Here is a 21,585-nt window from a genome sequence, read left to right as displayed (position 1 = left end):
TGAAAAACTTGTAAGTTGAGGTACTACTACATTCCAAAGTGAAACTTTAACATTGAAAAAATAGCAAAAAAAGCAGTTAAACACAGAAAAAAAAACACATAGCACTATAGTTCATAGATTCTACACGTAATGCCACAGGCATTTCTCCTTTGTGCAATCAGTTCCTGTTTATTTTCCAGCTTTTGAGAGTACCTTGGTAGTACTTTATGAAATTGAGATCACACTGATAAAAGTGTACCACCAAACATAAAGTGTACATGACTCTGATTGTGGCATAATGACTACTGATAAGTCAGATGGAATTGATCTAAACTTGGTACAGCATCATTGCAGTTCTTTTTCCTTTTTTAATGTAAATTCTTGAGGTTTTATATTCATTACTGGAGTTAGACAGCACAGACAAAGAGCATAGATATTCTTTTTTCTAGGAGTTAGATAACTAAACTTGTGCTTCATTGAACTAGTTTTGTTGTTGTGTAATAATGTAGAAGCTGCACTGCATTTACTGTGAAATAGTGTAAAATAAATTTGCTTGAAACATATTGTGAGAAATAAGATTAAGAATCCCATTGCAGCAAATAGAAGACAATAAGTTGTTGATCATACTACAAGTAACAACTGAAATCCCAAGTATGTTTGCCAGGCAATAATTGAAATTATTTTTAAAAAGAACATTGTACTTTATGTATTAACTATGTAGGTAATGTAGAAGAGATATGTATCTTTAACCTTACTTTCACTCTTTTAAATTGTTTTTCTCAGGAGGTAAGACAAAAGTCTTTGTCAGATTGATAATTATTAATGGTGCAATAATTTATTGTAAGTATTCTGTAAGATATAAAAATACTTGAAACAATATTGGTAGTAATAATTTTGCAGGGGAACCATATATTGCATCCTAATTTTTCATCAAGTACTGAATAATCACTTACAGATTATATGTATGTATTTGATTTGCTACTTTCACGGTAAAATTTAGAACCTTAGTAACGTATTATTCATTTTTATTTATTTATTTATTTTTTTTTTCATGACAATTATTTGGTTTGATAATTTATTTTGATGTTTGCTTCATGAAAAATTCATGAGAGGTAACCAAAAGAGTTTCTTCTTGCTCCATTCCTTATACTTTGTCCTTGCAATATTTTTAGTCTTTGTTTTCTTTTCCTCTTATTTATTTACTATATATGACTGGTACCATTGAGATCCTTGGCTGGTATTTATAGGAAAAACTTAACATTTCTTAAATTTTGACTTACAATGTACTTAGCTGAGCCATTCTGGCTAAGACTTATTTATACAATAGGTTGAGTCTTGTTGAGCCATGACTCAGTTAAGGAAAGGCAAAGTCCAAACAGATTTATGGAAAGCATGAAGACAAAACAGCAAATAACAAAAGTACCTTATTTCTACATGAATATGCCATAAATAGATCATACAACAGTAAATAATGGTATATCTATAAATATCAGTATTTTCTACTTGGTTATGATTAATGTTAGTGAACTTTTGAGACAAGCCTAATGCATCTCCCAGTAATCAAAACAAATCCCAGTCTCACATGCTCCCTTACTCTGGCAAGACTAATTCACTCATATTCAAAATCCTTGCATCATGAACAGACCCATGAAAGTTAGTATTAATATCAAGGATCATATAATTTGCATCAAATACAATTTGAACATTGACACTGTGATAGTTCTTTCTATTCACAAACTCATTTTCATACTCACAAGAGGTAACAATTTTCACATAAGTCCCATCTATTATCCCAACTACTCCTGGGAAATTTGCAATAGCCATGAATTTTGCTTGCTTTAAATTTCTGCTGGGTCTGTTGGAAATTCCATGAATTGGGCAACGATGTTTAGAGTAGCTAAAGCATTCAGAGTTTGGCATTTAACCCTGGTGATTGTAGACTCTGACAGTTCAAAGTAATCACCATTGCACAACTGCATTTTTCGAGTTCCCAAATATCTGAGAGTGGCCATTTCTGGGGTGACTGCTAGCATGGTTGCAATCAGTACGACTTTGTAGTTCCCTCTCAGTAAATCCATCACAAAAACTATTCCTTCATGGTTCAGTCTGCATCTCTTGATAAGGTCAGCGTCATCATACTTTTGAGAACATTCTTTCATTCACAAAAGGTCCTTGGATGCTGTCTTCATATTTGTTGACGTTCAGCCATCAGGGTTGGGTACAAGTGCATGTACTTTTACTTGGACTTGGACTTGGACTTAAGTAAAGATAATCATGTATTTGTACTTGGAGTTTAAAAATTCAATGTTACTTTTACTTGTACTTAGATACAAAGTACTTGGAAATACCAAGTACATTCAGTACAAACAAGTATATTGCACTGAATCAAAAGTTATATACTGTATATAGATTCCAGTGAACTTTGTGATGATAATATTGGTTAAATATGTACATTGAGTACTATGATATTGTAGTGTAATATATGATAAAGGAACATAATTAAATAGTATTTTCTCAATGGGTAACATGCTACAGTAGACAGGGGCAGTACAGCACCACATTACTCAACAAGTGTGAATATGTTTATTACTGTCATCCTAAAATAGAATAAAGGTAGAATTTCCATTTACTTTTTAATAGTGAATCCCACTTTTAACAGTGTACTCATTAATGTGTATGTATGAAAACTACTACCTTTCGTGCTTTACGAATCTGTGACTGGAATTATTGTGGTCTTGGACTCAAGTATGTAGTAAAGTGACTGTACTTGTACTTGAAAAATATCCAGGTATTTGGACTTGGACTTAAGTACAATTGCTTGTACATGGACCCAATTCTGTCAGCCATATTAGTTGTTGTTGTCTGAGCACTGTCTTAGCCAGCTTGAGCTACCTCTGGTGGTGGCTTAAATCTTGTCATCTGCTAAGGCAGGACTAAGTCGCACTCAGCAGATCTGGCGGGTTTGAGACATTTTATAACACATGCTTAGCATGTGAGATAAGACCATGCTTAGCAGCTCTTGTCTCACTCTTTGGTATCCTAAAACTTATCCATTTTTGTTTTCCTCTTCATGTGTGCATTAACATCACACAAAAATGCTTTTATTCTTTGTAACTGTAATGCTCCCTTTGAATGCTCAATAGAAACAGTGAAAAATTTATCAAAAGGCAGGATAAATCTTTGGTTCTTAGCCGAGAACTGTACCTGTTACCAGGACAAATTATTGCACTTTGGACATCAGGATAATGATGATCATCAGATCCCAAGATCATTTGGAGACCTTTGTACTCCCAGTCACTGCATAACAACTTTCTTTCCATTTTCTGTTTGTATTCATTATATCCCACATTTCCTCATTAGTCAATTGTGTTATTTACTTTCTGATGGGTATCCAGTCTCCTTGACAAGAATGTTAGTACTAAAGCTCATTTTGCTATTCAGTTTGCTGCTGAGATGATAGAAAGCTTGGCTTAGGAAGTTTGATGTGAGTGTTTCACTAGAACACTAGTTGGCCTGATCACAGTTCATTATCATAGAATAATAAAAAAAAAAATCTTCATGACAACTAATGATCTTATGAATGCATGAGTGTCTTGCAAGGGCAGTTAACCTGATCCTAGTTGATTATGATTAACAAAAATACAGACTTAAGGCTTCAGATTCGACATTTTCAGCTTGAATTTTCTATTTTTGAAATAACGCTAAAGATCACCTGTACAACAACTAACAATGATATAAATGTTCAAGTGCTATATTTGTTATATTTATTTGCTATATATTTAATATATTTATATATATTTGCTATAATGCTTTCTCTTACCCAATCAAATCTGATCATCATAAACCAACTAATTTGATGGTGTAAGGCTTCAAATGCAAAACTATAGTTTTCTAGTTTGAAAACCACTTAAAACATCACATGCCATATTTGACTAAAGTATCAAAACAAATATAATGATGTAAGACTAGAGTTTTTGGGCTTGAAAATTACCAGCAACATTATCTTCAACATAAGTAACAAGCTTACTAATGTATGAATTACAGTAATGTAATTTCTTGACCCTCACATCACACATATTTGTTTGTACTTAGAGAGGAAGGAATAGGCAAAACCAGTTGAGGTATTATCCCTATAAATCTGTATTTATATAGCTTTAATGATTCATATTTAGCTAAGTTCTGGTTTATGATATAAAATGCTGATCTTATCCTTCCAAGGCAAACAAAAGTACTGTACTGTATTGTGTTTTATAACCCTACATTGTCATATCTGCCACATTCTTTTACTTGAATGGGCCTCTGTTTCATCATGATGCCTTTCCATTTGTGCTCTTTTGTTCTCATGTCTTTCGGTCTCAGTGTTTATTTGCTTGATCAATGTTAGTACTATAGTTTTATTGAAGATATCCTAAATGCACCCCCAGATTTTCATCTTAAAATTCTCCATGTGACACAAATCTTTAGTAACTTTTTTTTTTCAGGTTTTATTCCTTCATCACCAGTCTCTCTCTCTCTCTCTCTCTCTCTCTCTCTCTCTCTCTCTCTCTCTCTCTCTCTCTCTCTCTCTCTCTCTCTCTCTCTCTCTCTCTCTCTCTCTCTGGTTTCTGATTGTTGTTAATTTATTTTTTTCACATATGCTAATTTTTATCTCATCATAATGATCTGAATTTTCATTGTGGTTATAATTACCTTGGCATCTGGCATGCCTTTTTTGGTGTTCTGATGAAATCTCCATAATCTATCATCTTTGTCCCATGTCTACTCTCTTATCCAGGTATATCTGTGGATCATCTTTTGTTTGGATCCAACTCTCTAATAATGTGAACTTCCCTCTTTTAGCACATATGGTTGCTGCTCTATCCCTATTCTTATTCTTCTAGTGGTATACCCCATTCTCCAATCAATGCACCTCATCTAGATTTTCAGTATATAGTTTACCATTCATGTTTGATTATTTGATAACAAAGAATTATTTAAGCAAAGATTAGTCATTAATGTTCTGTCTTTTTGCAGGTGGGACACACAAGGGGATTTCACAACAACACATCCACTACCTGGTGTCAAAGTAAAGCTGTATACAGAATCAGCATCTATGCTTTCCCTAGATGATAAGGAACTAGGCAAGGTTGTTCTACATCCCACAGCCATGTCATCCAAGGTCAGTTAAGAAATTTTATTGAAAATTTCTCTTTGTAAATATTCATACTTGCCATAACTTTATTTGGTCTTCATACAAGTGAGTTATGTTCTTTAAAAACATTACTAAAATTTAATATTTTTTCTTTGAATGCACATTTCATTGCTTTTAGATAAATATTTTGAAATTTTCATTTATAAGTATGAATTTTGCAATTGTACATTAGGACAAAGGATAAAATAATTTTATTCATAGCCTTGAAAACTTATAAATTGTATGTTTTTTTTTTTTTTTTTTATGTAGGAAGGACACTGGCCAAGGGCAACAAAAATTTAATAAAAAAAATGCCCACTGAAATGCCAGTCCCATAAAAGGGTCAAAGCAGTGGTCAAAAATTGATGAATAAATATCTTGAAACCTCCCTCTTGAAGGAATTCAAGTCATAGGAAGGTGGAAATACAGAAGTAGGCAGGGAGTTCTAGAGTTTACCAGAGAAAGGGATGAATGACTGAGAATACTGGTTAACTCTTGCGTTAGAGAGGTGGACAGAATAGGGGTGAGAGAAAGAAGAAAGTCTTGTGCAGCGAGGCCGCGGAAGGAGGGGAGGCATGCAGTTAGCAACATCAGAAGAGCAGTTAGCATGAAAATAGCGGTAAAAGACAGCTAGATATGCAACATTGCGGTGATGAGAGAGAGGCTGAAGACAGTCAGTTAGAGGAGAGGAGTTGATGAGACGAAAAGCTTTTGATTCCACCCTGTCTAGAAGAGCAGTATGAGTGGAACCCCCCCAGACATGTGAAGCATACTCCATACATGGACAGATAAGGCCCTTGTACAGAGCAGCTGAGGGGATGAGAAAAACTGGCGGAGATGTCTCAGAACACCTAACTTCATAAAAGCTGTTTTAGCTAGAGATGAGATGTGAAGTTTCCAGTTCAGATTATAAGTAAAGGACAGACAGAGGATGTTCAGTGTAGAAGAGGGGGACAGTTGAGTGTCATTGAAGAAGAGGGGATAGTTGTCTGGAAGGTTGTGTCGAGTTGATAGATGCAGGAATTGAGTTTTTGAGGCATTGAACAATACCAAGTTTGCTCTGCCCCAATGAGAAATTTTAGAAAGATTAGAAGTCAAGCGTTCTGTGGCTTCCCTGTGTGATATGTTTACCTCCTGAAGGGTTGGATGTCTATGAAAAGACATGGAAAAGTGCAGGGTGGTATCATCAGCGTAGGAGTGGATAGGACAAGAAGTTTGGTTTAGAAGATCATTAATGAATAATAAGAAGAGAGTGGGTGACAGGACAGAACCCTGAGGAACACCACTGTTAATAGATTTAGGAGAAGAACAGTGACCGTCTACCACAGCAGCAATAGAATGGTCAGAAAGGAAACTTGAGATGAAGTTACAGAGAGAAGGATAGAAACCATAGGAGGGTAGTTTGGAAATCAAAGCTTTGTGCCAGACTCTATCAAAAGCTTTTGATATGTCCAAGGTAACAGCAAAAGTTTCACCAAAATCTCTAAAAGAGGATGACCAAGACTCAGTAAGGATAGCCAGAAGATCACCAGTAGAGCGGCCTTGACAGAACCCATACTGGCGATCAGATAGAAGGTTGTGAAGTGATAGATGTTTAAGAATCTTCCTGTTGAGGATAGATTCAAAAACTTTAGATAGGCAGGAAATTAAAGCAATAGGACGGTAGTTTGAGGGATTAGAACGGTCACCCTTTTTAGGAACAGGTTGAATGTAGGCAAACTTCCAGCAAGAAGGAAAGTTAGATGTTGACAGACAGAGCTGAAAGAGTTTGACTAGGCAAGGTGCAAGCACAGAGGCACAGTTTTGGAGAACAATAGGAGGGACCCCATCAGGTCCATGAGCCTTCTGAAGTTTTAGGCCAGCGAGGGCATGGAAAACATCATTGCGAAGAATTTTATTACGTGGCATGAAGTAGTTAGAGGGTGGAGGAGAAGGAGGAACAAGCCCAGAATCGTCCAAGGTAGAGTTTTTAGCAAAGGTTTGAGCAAAGAGTTCAGCTTTAGAAATAGATGTGATAGCAGTGGTGCCATCTGGTTGAAATAGAGGAGGGAAAGAAGAAGCAAAGTTATTGGAGATATTTTTGGCTAGATGCCAGAAATCACAAGGGGAGTTAGATCTTGAAAGGTTTTGACATTTTCTGTTAATGAAGGAGTTTTTGGCTAGTTGGAGAACAGATTTGGCATGGTTCCAGGCATAAATATAAAGTGCATGAGATTCAGGTGATGGAAGGCTTAAGTACCTTTTGTGGGCCACCTCTCTCATCTACAGCACGAGAACAAGCTGTGTTAAACCAAGGTTTAGAAGGTTTAGGACGAGAAAAGAATGAGGAATGTATGCCTCCATGCCAGACACTATCACCTCTGTTATGCGCTCAGCACACAAAGACAGGTCTCTGACACGGAAGCAGTAGTCATTCCAAGGAAAATCAGCAAAATACCTCCTCAGGTCCCCCCAACTAGCAGAGGCAAAACGCCAGAGGCACCTTCGCTTAGGGGGATGCTGAGGAGGAATTGGAGCGATAGGACAAGATATAGATATGAGATTGTGATCAGAGGAGCCCAACAGAGAAGAAAGGGTGACAGCATAAGCAGAAGGATTAGAGGTCAGGAAAAGGTCAAGAATGTTGGGACGTATCTCCAAGACGGTCAGGAATACGAGTAGGGTGTTGCACCAATTGCTCTAGGTCATGGAGGATAGCAAAGTTGTAGGCTAGTTCACCAGGATGGTCAGTGAAGGGAGAGGAAAGCCAAAGCTGGTGGTGAACATTGAAGTCTCCAAGAATGGAGATCTCTGCAAAAGGGAAGAGGGTCAGAATGTGTTCACTTTGGAAGTTAAGTAGTCAAAGAATTTCTTATAATCAGAGGAGTTAGGTGAGAGGTATACAGCACAGATAAATTTAGTATGAGAGTGACTCTGTAGTCGTAGCCAGATGGTGGAAAACTCAGAAGATTCAAGAGCGTGGGCACGAGAGCAGGTTAAGTCATTGCGCACATAAACGCAGCATCCAGCTTTGGATCGAAAATGAGGATAGAGAAAGTAGGAGGGAACAGAAAAGGGGCTACTGTCAGTTGCCTCAGACACCTGAGTTTCAGTGAGGAAAAGAAGATGAGGTTTAGAAGAGGAGAGGTGGTGTTCTACAGATTGAAAATTAGATCTTAGACTCCGACTCCGAGGGACTCCGAGGCTGGTGTAGGAATCGGCATGATGATTTTGAAATTTTTGAGTGAAGGGTGTGTGTGTTATTAGGTGCTTGTAGTTTTGTGTGGAGGAAGAGAGTTGTCTTTAGAGGGCAGGCTGTGACTGCCCCCTTGTGTTGTGAGACACAAAGGGAAACGTTCAGTGAGGTCACAGCTGAGTTTAATGATAAGTTCACAGCACTCCCTGAACAGTGCTTTAGACCTCACTGGGAGTAATTATCGTTTCGGCAGGTGTCTACTGCCTCCTCCTGCCATGTTCATAGATCAATGTTTGTACTTTTCTAGTTTCCTAAACTAAAAGCTCAGGTGCTACATATTGCACCCATTGCATTAATGTCCTGATCCAAATAATTTATATGATTAACATATTTTGGTAACACTGATTATCTGAAATCAAAATAATTCTCCAGTCATTGGTATCTTCAAAAAGAAAAAAAAGAATCGCTGGATTATAACAGTATGCATGAATGTTTTAGAGCATACAGTGTGATCTACACCACATGACTGGGGCCATTCCTTTATGGATTCTTTGCTTGAAACCCAACTTAAACATATATCTCATTTCAATTAGTTCTTAATGATGGATAGATTCTAATCACATCCTTTGAGAAGTCCTGTTTGTCTCCACAAATTAAAATCAAGATTGTAAGTTAAGCTGACACCTAAATATGTGCCTGATGCTATTGTAGTCAATACTATTTAACAATGCAGTTAAGAAATCTCAATTTGGCACCATCTACATGGTCATTTATGATTTAACAAAGAACACTACAGTACATAATACCATAGGAGTCTTTGAAGCTTCCTGTTAACTGAGATTACAAAAATAATTTTGTCATATCATTTTCAAATTTCACTGATTTGCAACCAGGCTGGCACTGTTGCCATCCACCACTCTGATCATGAAACATGTCTTATCATCATCTGATTCCAATGCAATAGATGAACACAGTGAAAGTAGGTTTTTTGAACAGGTTACTGGTTCCAACTTAACATCAGGTAAATGTATGTACATGTGATAAAAACAGGTTCAGGTGTTTTGACACTTGCATCTGCTTTCAATCTGTTCTCCTGTTTCTCAGACAATTGTTATTGCTGATCCACTTCAGAAGTGTAATTTCTAATCATAAAATTCTTTGAAAGACCATCAGAATGTGATAAAAGGCACAGACACCATGCCAACAGAAATATAATGGATAAATTAGAGGCTGAATTATTCATGACACAATAATCGACATTCAAAGGCTGCATACAAGAACTTATATATCAGTTTGTAATAAAGATCAAATTTTACCTCCTAGAAATACCAACAATTATTCAGCTTCTTTTTCAAATTCCACAGTTGTCTCTCTTGTCTTACACTCAGTAACCTTTAAAACTGAGAAGAATAATTCCCTATAGTTCTCAAGATAATTTTAGTTAGATTTTGATGTATGATATCAGGAACTGTATAAAAGTATAGGCACAAAACATTGTAACATAGTGGCATTTTATATACATTAAAGAGTATGAACATAAATATAAGGATGTCATTATCATTGCAGGTACCTGAATGGTACAAGATGCAAGTTCCAAAAAATTCACCTGAAAATAATCTTAGAATTAAGATTGCTGTCAGAATGGATAAACCACAAAACTTAAAACATTGTGGGTAAGTGTTTACATTATCATCATTATTGTATGGCTATTGAATCTTGTATGTATTTTTATTGATATATTATTAAATACTTGTATTGCAAGCTGCATAATGAGTGTCATGAAATTCATCCATTTTTTTCTTTACACAAGGTTAAATTTTATTAAAATCTCACTCGACAGCCATCTGTATGCTCTAGGGAAGAGTTGCTGGAAAAAGTGGAAGAAACGGTATTTTTGTTTAGTACAAGTGTCCCAGTACACATTTGCCATGTGTAGCTACAGAGAGAAGACAAGCGAACCCACGGAGAGATGATGCAGCTGGACGGGTATACAGTGGACTACATTGAGACGGTGTCAGGTAATGATACATTCTGCTGGATGATATTCATATATATTGGCTGCAAAATTCTTTGATCTCTAGATATAAACATCATCAAGAAGATAAATAGTATTATTTATTGAAATTTATTAAGACATTAGTTATGCATCAAACAACACAAATATTTTTTTTTTTCCAATAAGTAATTATTGTTGCTAAAAAAATCTAGCATTTATTTTTTGCTCATTGCAATGCATGTTGTTTCATTAGTGCTGCACTTAATTGAATCATAGCCAAAATTCTTGTATGAAAGAAAATCCTTTGGAATATGTTCCTTTCACACCTCTTGGTGCTGAGAGACATTTTTCTTTTAACTTGTCTTGAGAGGAAGGTAGTCTTTTACATGACTTATACAGTATGACTAATTGCTGCTTTTATGATATATAAAATGTATAAACCTATAAGACACACCTTCATTTATGAATATGTAAAAGCAAACTCTTTCTATGTTCATTAATCACCACTGCTATAATTTGACAGAAAATTAAGTGCATGGTGCAGATGCATTAAGCAGAATCATCTGATCATAATTTTTGGATGTGATCTCAACTGATAACATTATTAAGTAGTGGCAGCAATCTGGACTTCCAGGCATTAGTTCATGAAGCAGCATCTGCATGCTACAAATGGCAAGACCAACCCAAAGCAGACACTTCCAAAACAAAACATTCTGTTATGAATGATAAAATTTTAGTATGGTACAATGGAGGAAAATTCCCATTCATACTGATGGTGTGGAGTATGGAGGTTAAACTGGAAAAGACAATCATTTTACAGTTCCAGAGATGGCATATTGATTATCATCTGATTGTTGGGATCTTCAATGTTAGTGCACATTTTAATTCAAACAGCCTTTTTACAGAAATGGCAACCAGGCTGACCTCAGTAATACTTCTCTCTCATTCACAAAAAGTCTTTTATTTAATTTCATCCATGATGTGACACATATGGAGAAAGTTGATGCAAAAAGAATAAGGCAGGCTTTACAAGAAGCTTCAGTTGTACATTGTAATGGTGATCTCTAATAAAAATACATATTCAAGCTAATTCAGTTTGATGGATGGAACCAATCCATCCAAAAAGAGATTTGTGAGGGTAAAGCTCATCAATAAACTGAAGACAGGAAGATTTTTTGTAATGGGCATGACAAGTAAAAATTTAGAATGAACATTTTTTTCCCTCATTCAAATTGCATACAGTCAGCTGATTTAGTACAGAGGGCATTGGAAATCTCAGAACCAGGCTCAGTTCATGTGATATGAACCATACATTGTTCCTTTCTGCTCCATACTCCTGACCAAGACAGACATATCACCACTCTTCTGGTATGCCCTACTAGAGGTTGAAGTTCCAGCTAAAGCCAGTTTGCCATATGTAGTTTTTTTTTTTTTTTTTTTTTTTTTTTTTTTTTTTTTTTTTTTTTTTTGTGTGTGTGTGTGTGTGTGTGTGTGTAATATTGTGGCAGGTCTTTAGGGGTAGGGTTTAGTGCCAAAAGTTGATCTCTTACAATCAGAATATTTTGAGTGGAGTCCAGAAGCTGTTATACTCCAGCTTTGAGTGAGTGCATGACTCTGCTATTTGTTGTGTTGTCTGTCTGGAGTTTGGCTTCATCATAGTAGGGTTATTCCAGTTTTGTTATGTGAAGTTTTGTGGTGTCTGCAGTTTGAGTGTGGTGATGTGGCCATGTGGCCATAATGTACTCCCTTTTCTTTCACAGCTCCAAATAACAAGTGATATATATATATATATATATATATATATATATATATATATATATATATATATATATATATATATATATATATATATATATATATATATATATATATATATATATTAACCATTGTCGCATGCTTGCTCCTCCTTCCTTCCGGTCCTCACACATTAATTGTTATTTGTGATATGATACTGTGTCAAGTCATGTATCTGCAGACTCTCTTGCCATCTCATGCTGAAAATTTTGACCATTTCTTCACCTCTCACATTATATTTATTTATTTATTACTATTATTATTATTTATTTATTATTATTATTATTTTTTAATGATGGTTTCTGCTTGCTCACATTACTTTCCTTGTCTTCTCAATGCTCTCCTTTTTATGCTTTTGTGCATACTTTACTTGTTCATATTAATCTATCAATAAAATTACAGAAGTACGTGAGACTTACCGTAGGTTAGTTGAAATGTGCTTCGGATTTTGCGAGGCACATCACGTCTGCTAGATGGTAGAGTTCACATGAGATACACTACACTTTGCCACACAGTCAGTCTTTAAAGATACAACTACCCACATGAATTATTATCTCCCAACCCTTCCAGTCAGTGAATTTTTGTTGTGTAAACCAAGAATCATCAATTAACAAAGGGAGGGAGTGGAGGGCATGTGAACTCTACCATCTAGCAGACGTGATGTGCCTTGCAAAATCCGAAGCACATTTCAACTAACCTACGGTAAGTCTCATGTACTTCTGTAATTTTACTTCGGCAAATCACTTGTCTGCTAGATGGTGCCGTTCACATGAGATTTTAAAGTCATGTGGGTGTTGTATGTAAAGGGTTCTGTCAAATTTCACATTTTGTAAATAGGTGTAAATAAAAGTTCCTGTTACAAAAACCCCATTGTCATTTATGAAAATAGAACATGATTTTTACTGTTGATAACATTTCAAGTCATTATACTGAGCCTGGCACTGCTTCTTGAAAAAGGGTCTATTTCCCCTTGTATATCCTTATTATAATATTTAGCAAATGTGGCTTCCTGCGTCCAACCAGCTTTTGCCATGATGGTGGCAGTAGGCACATCCAGTGTCTTGGCCTTAGACACTGACACAGGTCTAATATAACCTGCTGTGTACCTCTTGGTATCAATCCCACACTTACATAACATGGTCTTAAGCCACCTTGCCACCATGTCCTTAGAAACACCCCTATGGGGTTTTATATAACTTATGAATAGTCTCCCATCTGCATTTCCAGATTCTGTCCTTAGTCTCTCAGTTCTTTCTATATATTCTTTCATAGCCTTAACTACACACAATCTGTAATCCTGAGGATAAGCTTTAAATACAATAGTATGAACATTAAATTTTGGCCTGCATTGCTTGATGTTACCTCCTAACAAAACTGAAACAGATTCTTCTCCAAATGCCATATTCACCAACAATAAGTGCAAAGTTTGGATCCTGGCTGCTTGTGTCATTGCCATCAGCATCACCATTTTTAGCGATAAGTCTTTCAGTGTTAGGCTGTGTAGTGGTTCCACGAGTCTTATCTTTTGTAATACAAGTTTCACATCCCAGGTCGTTGCGTACCTGGGTGTAGAAGGGCGTAAGTTGAAGACTCCCCGCAGAAATCTGTTGACAAGTGGGTGATTGCCCGTTCTGCAGCCTTCCACCATAATTCCTATTGCAGATAGAGTCCCTCTCGCCATGTTAATGCTTTCATAACCCACATTCCTTTGAAAGTTACGAGACAGAAAGTTTAATATATCTGCTATAGATGGTGCAATGGGATTAATGTTCCCTCTACTACAAAAGAGTGTCCACCTCTTGATGTGAGTGTTGTATTGTCTACCTGTTGCTGGTTTCCAAGAGGCCATAATGATTTCCGTACCTTCTTTAGATATGCCACGTTCTCCAAGTTGTTTCCGGACAACTGACAAGCCATCAAATTTGTGTGTTTCATTATTGGGTGTTCCTCAGCAGTTGACGGATGCATTAGCACATTTTTCCTTCTCTGTATGACCCGAGGGTCGTCTACTAGCATCCGAAGGAGCACCCCCATCCACGGTTGTGATGGCCAAAGTGGCACTATGATCCATCCTCTGGTCCTTTCCTCCCTTAACTTCAGTAGACATCTAGAGATCAGTGAGAAGGGAGGAAAGAGGTAAACCAATTTAAATTTAGCCCACGGAATTGTAACTGCATCAATATATGCAGCCTCTGGATCTGGTGTCCATGCACAGAATGGAGTCATTTGTTTGTTCAAACGTGAAGCGAATAGGTCTATACAAGGATTCCCAAATATAGAACACAATTCCTTAAATATCATCTCATTCAGCTGCCACTCATGTCCGTCATTAAAGTAACGTGATGCCTCGTCGGCCATGACATTACATTTGCCTGGTATGTGGGAAGCTGTCAGCCATACCCCATTACTAAGACACCATTCCCAGATGTTCCTACTAATGTCATCACAAACTATTGACTTAACACCTCCCATCTCATTCACTTAATTAATCGCTGTGGTGTTATCACATAACACCCTGACTTGTAAACCTCTAAGGAGATGTGTAAAAGATCTCAATGAGAATAACATAGCCAATAATTCACGCATTAATGTGCGAACGCACCTCTTCAGGGGACCATCCGCCATTGGTAGTGATGCTATTTTGGCAACCTGCCCATCCTAGATTTTAAGCATCTGTGAACAACTCAGTATCTGGTGCATTTCTGAATATTTTCCTGTTTTGATTCTCCAATTCCTTAATCCACCAGTTTAAATCTGTTCTAATCTCCTCTGTAATGTTCATCCATCTATTAAAGTCTCCACATGCCTCTTCCAAAGCCTTGATCTTTGCTCTTTCCATCCTCCTATAGTGCATCTTCCCCATCTCTACAGCTGGGATTGCTGCCACCAGCAGGCCAATCACTCTTGCCACAATTCTAATTTTTTCTTTGTCTATTGACTAAAAGAGAGCAATGCTGTATAATCTCATCCCTCCTACGCGCCGGTAAGGTAACTGTCATGGCCACCAAATCTATCACGTTACCTAAATACTCAATACGCATAGTGGGACTTAAAACAGATTTCTCCACATTTATGCAGAAACCTACACTCTGCAACAACTGAATGTTCTCGGCAAAGAGCTACTATACAGAAGCGAATCATCAATATAACTAGTGATGTTGTGGCTTTTATGCCTAAGTGTAGAGAAAACTGGCTTCAGAAGTTTTGTAAATAGACTAGGACCATCCGAAAACCCGTTAGGTAGACATGTGAACTGGTAAATCTTATCCAACCATCTAAAACACAGATATTTTTGTTGTTCCTCTGCAATTTTTACTGAATAATAGGCTTTCTTAAGGTCTATAGAAGCCATATAATCTTGACTAAGCAACTGTAATACTTGTTCAAAATTTTCCATTTTAAAATGAGTATATTCTACATGCCTGTTCAGTTTTCAAGATTTAACACCATCCTATAATCCCCCGTCTTATTCCTCACTAAAGACATACTGTATATCCTCTCTAAATAAATATCCGATATTAGCTTCATCTATATTCAGATGACAATGTTCCACCATATCCAAAATGAGCAGGTCACTTGTAATCACACGTCATTTATTGATAAACTTGTGAAGTTGCCCAGCCTCAAATTGTTCTTTCACCTGGGTTAATGCCGGGGGATAAGTTGACCCCGGCCTCTCACGTTTTTTGTTGTCCAAGCTTGAGCAGGGTAGGAGCGCCTGTGTTCACCACTGGAGGGCATCCTGCTAAAACCATACGGCTGATGTCTGGATGGGAATCCACAGGAGGAGGCCTTGGCAAAAAAGTTACATTGTTTACCTCCACCAAATCTGCCACTGCTTGCAGTCCAAGATGTAGGCTTCTTAAAAGTGAATTTGGTTTTCAGCCTTTCTGCCTCCTCAATATTTCTGTTGGCTTGTGACAGGTCATCCCCAAACAATAGACCCGTCATGGGAGCCTTGTCAGCACACAAATGAGAATATTTGGGATTAATGTCCCTCTTTATGATATGTCACCTGTTCAAGTTATTTCTGTAGTGGGGATTACCCAATAATGCCAATGCACCATTGAGCATGGCCACCTCATTTGCAATAATTTGGTGCTCTTCATCACGTGCCACCTTGTCTAGCACAGTAAGCGATTTTACAACAATAGTAGCTGCCTTGGTAATATCTTTTTTCCCACTTCCCTTAAGCGGAAGTCTGCCTTCTTTGCCTCTGCAGGCAGTGCGTCCAGGACCTGTGGGTTGCAATCCATTTGAGTTAATGCATGGCAGTTATTTGGTCTAAATGTCACCTCATCCTCTACAATGGCTTTGTAATCTTCCTGCCTCATGCCATTAATAAACAGGTGGTTCACCATTGCAGCAATTTCCTTGTCAAGTTCTTTTGAGACAGTTTCCATGGGTCCATAATTCTTAGCACCTTGTAACAATATACTATCATGAGGAACATCCCTCTGGATTTCCTCTTCCTCATCACTGTCCTCCCTCAGTGGAGTTCTAAATCCAGAAAATCCTGCCTGTGATTCCTGAGAATCAGGCATCAAAGTATTATTTGACACCTACAGGGGAGCATTGTTATGAACTGCTTTTGACTTCACAGCCCCATTTTCCTTCTTAAGCTTGTCCATGTCTTTCCTCAACTCAGTCAAAGCATCCATAATCATGCCCAAAGAAGGCGCATTGCTGTCTTCACCATCGTATTTTGGAGAAGGGGAAGGTGACCAAGAGTAACTTAACCTCTCATGACGAGTAGAACGGCTCTTAGATCTGGATCTTTCTTCATGTTTACTCCCCTTGTGTAGTTCCTTTACCTTAGCTGAGGTGCGTGGCATGCTGGTAGTTCTGAATCTCTCAGGACTGGGGCAAGCATCAGAAGGTGTCCTAGACATGGCGGCTAATGTTAACAAGATGCCACCCCTTTTAACAGCAGTTCCTTTTATAACCCCACGGGTGCCTTAACCTCACACACAGGGTAACTTTAAATCAAAAACTCCTTCCTTATAATAATCCGGGAAGTCAAATGCCCCCAGGCTTGTAAATAAGGCAATATTCCTCTTGCCCCAATAATGGGTAACAAGATGGAACCATCTCGCACCTATGTCGGCTCACGAGAGTGCCCAAATATGGTCATATTTGCCAATAATCCGCCTTATATCAAGTAACGGATATCATATAACCAATAATCCGCCCTTATACAAGGTAACGGATATTTATAGTCCACAATCCGCCCTTAATTCAGGTAACGGATTCAAATAGGCAACACTCCGCCCTTATCAGGTAACGGATATCCATAGGCAATACTCCGCCCTATAATCAGGTAACGGATAACTCAAGACAATATTCCACCCTTATAACAGGTAGTGGAAATCATAATACACAATCCAAACAAGAAAACTGTAATATTCCTATCACTCCTCGATAACAGAAGTCGCAACAACTGAACAGGAGGCGGGACCGACGTCCGACTTGTGTGGTGCCTGCGTAGTAACTGACTGTGTGGCGAAGTGTAGTGTATCTCATGTGAACGGCACCATCTAGCAGACAAGTGATTTGCCGAAGTAAAATCTTTGCCATAGTATTCATGAGTTAGCCAGCATATCCTTTAAGGTAGGAAATCATGTTCCATTATCAATAGGCATATATTTGAGACACCATAGTGACACTGTGTACAATGGTCAATACAGTGGTCAGACAAACACTTCTGATTTTTAATTACATGAAGTTTAGTCAAACAAGCAAATTTCGGGGTGGGCTAGGATAGCTTAGGTAAAGTTACCTAACTCAGTTAAACCCATGCAAACTTAACCCAACTTTTTTTCTACCCATAAAAAAGCTGGAACAACCAATCATCATGTGATCACAGTTTTTAATCAGGCTAAGTGTGTGTGTGTGTGTGTGTGTGTGTGTGTGTGTGTGTGTGTGTGTGTGTGTGTGTATTTACCTAGTTGTATTTACCTAGTTGTGGTTTATGGGAGGGGAGTAATCTCATAGTATCCTGTCTCCGTATCTATCTAGTTTGGTCTTAAAAGTACTGACAATTTTGTCATTTACAATGTCTTCACTGAGTTCATTCCATTTGTTCACAAGTGTGTGTGTGTGTGTGTGTGTGTGTGTGTGTGTGTGTGTGTGTGTGTAAAGCTTGTCTAACAAATAATACTGCTTTGTTGTTTTTAGGCTTATAGAATTAGGCTTGTATTGCTTTCAAAGCTTCTATATAAGATTTTTTTTCTTTTTAAATAAGGAAGGCAGGGTGATCTGTGAAGCTAATCCCTTTTCTGTTAAAAAGATTAAATCTAATTTCATCAAGCACAAAATTTGCATTGCATGACAAGTCTTTCTTTCTAATAGGGGAGAGCTGATTATATATATATATATATTATATATATATATATATATATATATATATATATATATATATATATATATATATATATATATATATATATATATATATATATGATAGATAGATAGATACATACATACATACTTGTGCATACATACATACATAAATCTGTTTTTTATATTAGTTGTGGTAAGTCTCTTCCAATTATCCACTACTGTACTCTTTAATCAGTTTGTGCCCATATCTTTTGTAAGTCTATAATTTTTTACTTAAATCTATTGTAATGAGTCTTAGCATGCTCATTGCCCCACCTGTTAGGTTAAATTCTTTTACCTGGTTAAAGACTTAGATTGTCCTACATGAGATATCATTCCAATTAATGCTAATTTGGTTATTTTGACCTATCTTTGTTCAGTGTCTCTACTTTTGAATAAGTATTTGGCATTTAATACTGACTTGCAAATCTATATTTCTACATCAGTATAATTTAGATGCAGCCAGATTTAAGCCAAATATTGTCACAAGAGAGCAAGAGTGAAATACAGTAGTTTCTATTGTCCAAAATTGTCTAAGGTATCAATTATAGTGTGAGGAACTAAATAAAGCGTCAGAAATCCTTCAGCAGGATTCATATTGTCTACAATAGGGACTCATTTAGTCATGCCTATAGGGAAGGTCAATAGCACATCTTAATGAAATGCTAATCATATTCATCATATTGATTGAATGGAGGAGGTTGCATATAGAATCTGCAACCTGCATGCTTCTGAGTCACAGCCACTGTTTGCAACCTCATGTTCTCATCTTAATCACAGTTACCTTCCCTATATGCAATCCCATAGGAATCTAATATGATTGAACAAATGAGAGCATTTGAATTTTAGAACAAATAAGAACATTTGCATTTTTTAGTGATAATTAAAGAAGTAATCCACAGGTGAGCAGGCATACACTGTTGGAAAAAGAAAATTACTTTATCCGTGAAACTTTTTTACTTGTGTTCTGCTTATCATAGTTATTGCCTTGTATCTTATATGCTTACTGTGTTGTTCAGTGTTGTCTGATTATTGTTGTTGTCATGTAATTTTATTCTTACCATTGCAGTGCTATTTTTGTGCTTATGCACCAAGCCATCATATTAGTATATCACAACAACATCAGTATGATTCAGAGACAATGAGTTTGCCACTGTAAATAAAATCCAGCATGAGTGCACTCATAATTATTTTTTACAAAATACACAGAATTCATTAATGAGCTAAGTCACTGAATCACTGGCAGGACACTGGACATGCGAAAACTTCTCCCAGATACATGTTCTGCAGGTTTCAATTGTTGATTTTTCTGCACACTTACACATTTTTTTTTAATTAATAAATTTTGCAAATACCTTTAACACTCAGGTTAAGTATGTATGAGGTATTAGAAAAAAATACCAATGAGACAGCAAGCATCTTCTCCATGGAAATAATTTTTACATACATGTTCAGTAAACATCTGATATGAATGGAGTAAGACAATGACATGATAAATATATGTACTGAGAAATGCATTTTTACATAGTCTAAGTTGTTCCTTTTCTACTTCTTACATGAGTCAAATACAAGCTTTCCTGAATGAGAATGCACATGTGATTTGCACCCAGCCACAAAGTTTAATTTTATTAATTGTTCTAACTGGCAACTTCACACACCCAGTGAGATAGTTATAGCATTATTTTTCCACATCAAACATTTGACAGAGAGATGTGATAGATGGAAATGTTGAATGACAACTTCATATGTATATGTTTTATAGAAAATCCAAATTATATATTGTCCTTCATAATACCATCTTTATACATGCATGTTTCCATATAGCCCTTCTTTAATACTCTTAGAAGCAATATAATTGAAAGAAGTAGAACATACCTTTAAATACTGTTCCATGGTTTCAACAAGGCGTGGATATTTCAGAATCCTTAGTCTTGTTAGTAGAAACCTGATGTTTAATTTGACTGGTTTTGGACTGAATAACATATATTATTCACTATAACCTCCACAGATGCAAAAACCTGTATCCAAGAAAAATTTCTATATTTCCAAAGAGTGGCCAATAGCTCAGTGCTGCAGCTTATACTTGCTCATCCTTCTTCACTGACATTGACAGAAGTAGCTTTTTTTTACTTTAAGACAGTGATGACCATGAAATGTCTGCCATGTTGTTATGAGCAATCTGATGACATTGCTGCTTCCTATGGCTGCTGTATCCAGCATTACTTTTACTATTCTTTCACCAAGTATGTTGATTCATATGACATTCAGTGGATTAACCACTCTAGCTGGGTGCAACAAGAAAAAGAAAAATATATATTTACAGTAGCAAGTGAAGCCTACATATGATCTTTCCACTTTAGTTTTGGTTCATTGGTCAATGATCAGCATGATCATACCCATAGAAGATGTACACAAATACAGTGCACCAATAAACAGGCTGCATAATAAGTTTACAAGGAAACAATCAAAGTAGTTATTGCAACATGTATCAAGTCATTAACTACAGTAACCCTTGGAAAATTTGTGATTTATTGATTTTTTTATGAACAATTTCTTATCATACATGGCTAGAAAAATCAGATTTATCATAATCATGCATGTCATATTCACATTTAATGTTTTTTTTTTTTTTTTTTTTTTACTGGGGAAAACATTATTGAGCTGAACTTAGGTTGGGTTCTTATGAACCATGAATAGAGCATGCACTGCAATATAATATTAAATCATAGTGTGGTACAATTCTAAAGAAAATAAGAATATGGTTCATTATTATGCTATGCTTTTATATGATATGATGCAGCAGAAATGTAATGTTAGCCTTACTAAACAGTGGCATCAGCCACAGTTGTGGATATTTCTTTACTCTCCCACGGATCTTGGATGAAGTCAGTAGGATGGTAATAGCAATCATTTTACAATTAACTTGACCTGAAAATTTTTATCTGGAGACCCACAGCCATATTCTTAAGCACACCTTTCTCCTTTTAAAAGAAAAACCTGCTCACACTCACAAATATGGTTGATAGCTGTGAGGTTCTGTGTTTACACATTTTTATTCGAATATTGTGTTAAAGTGTGTTGGTGTGACAC

The 21,585-nt window shown here is 36.6% G+C and overlaps 1 protein-coding gene across 2 annotated transcripts in view; it reads left to right on the top strand.

The window, feature by feature from the left end:
- LOC135098734 (calcium-dependent secretion activator-like) overlaps positions 1-21,585 on the top strand; it is a 152,590-nt gene that overhangs the window by 105,435 nt on the left and 25,570 nt on the right. Inside the window, exons 6-8 of one of the 2 annotated variants that reach the window (XM_064001126.1) lie at positions 4,993-5,137; positions 9,891-9,997; positions 10,165-10,342. In XM_064001126.1, coding sequence (XP_063857196.1) covers positions 4,993-5,137; positions 9,891-9,997; positions 10,165-10,297 — 385 coding nt within the window. In that variant the 3' untranslated portion in view covers positions 10,298-10,342. The remainder of the gene's footprint in view (positions 1-4,992; positions 5,138-9,890; positions 9,998-10,164; positions 10,343-21,585) is intronic. The other variant, XM_064001125.1, reaches the window with a different exon arrangement.

The sequence above is a fragment of the Scylla paramamosain genome, unplaced genomic scaffold (genome assembly GCF_035594125.1).
Source record: "Scylla paramamosain isolate STU-SP2022 unplaced genomic scaffold, ASM3559412v1 Contig78, whole genome shotgun sequence".
In the NCBI taxonomy this organism is placed as follows: Eukaryota; Metazoa; Arthropoda; class Malacostraca; order Decapoda; family Portunidae; genus Scylla; species Scylla paramamosain.
This window is presented reverse-complemented; position numbering and strand designations above follow the sequence as displayed.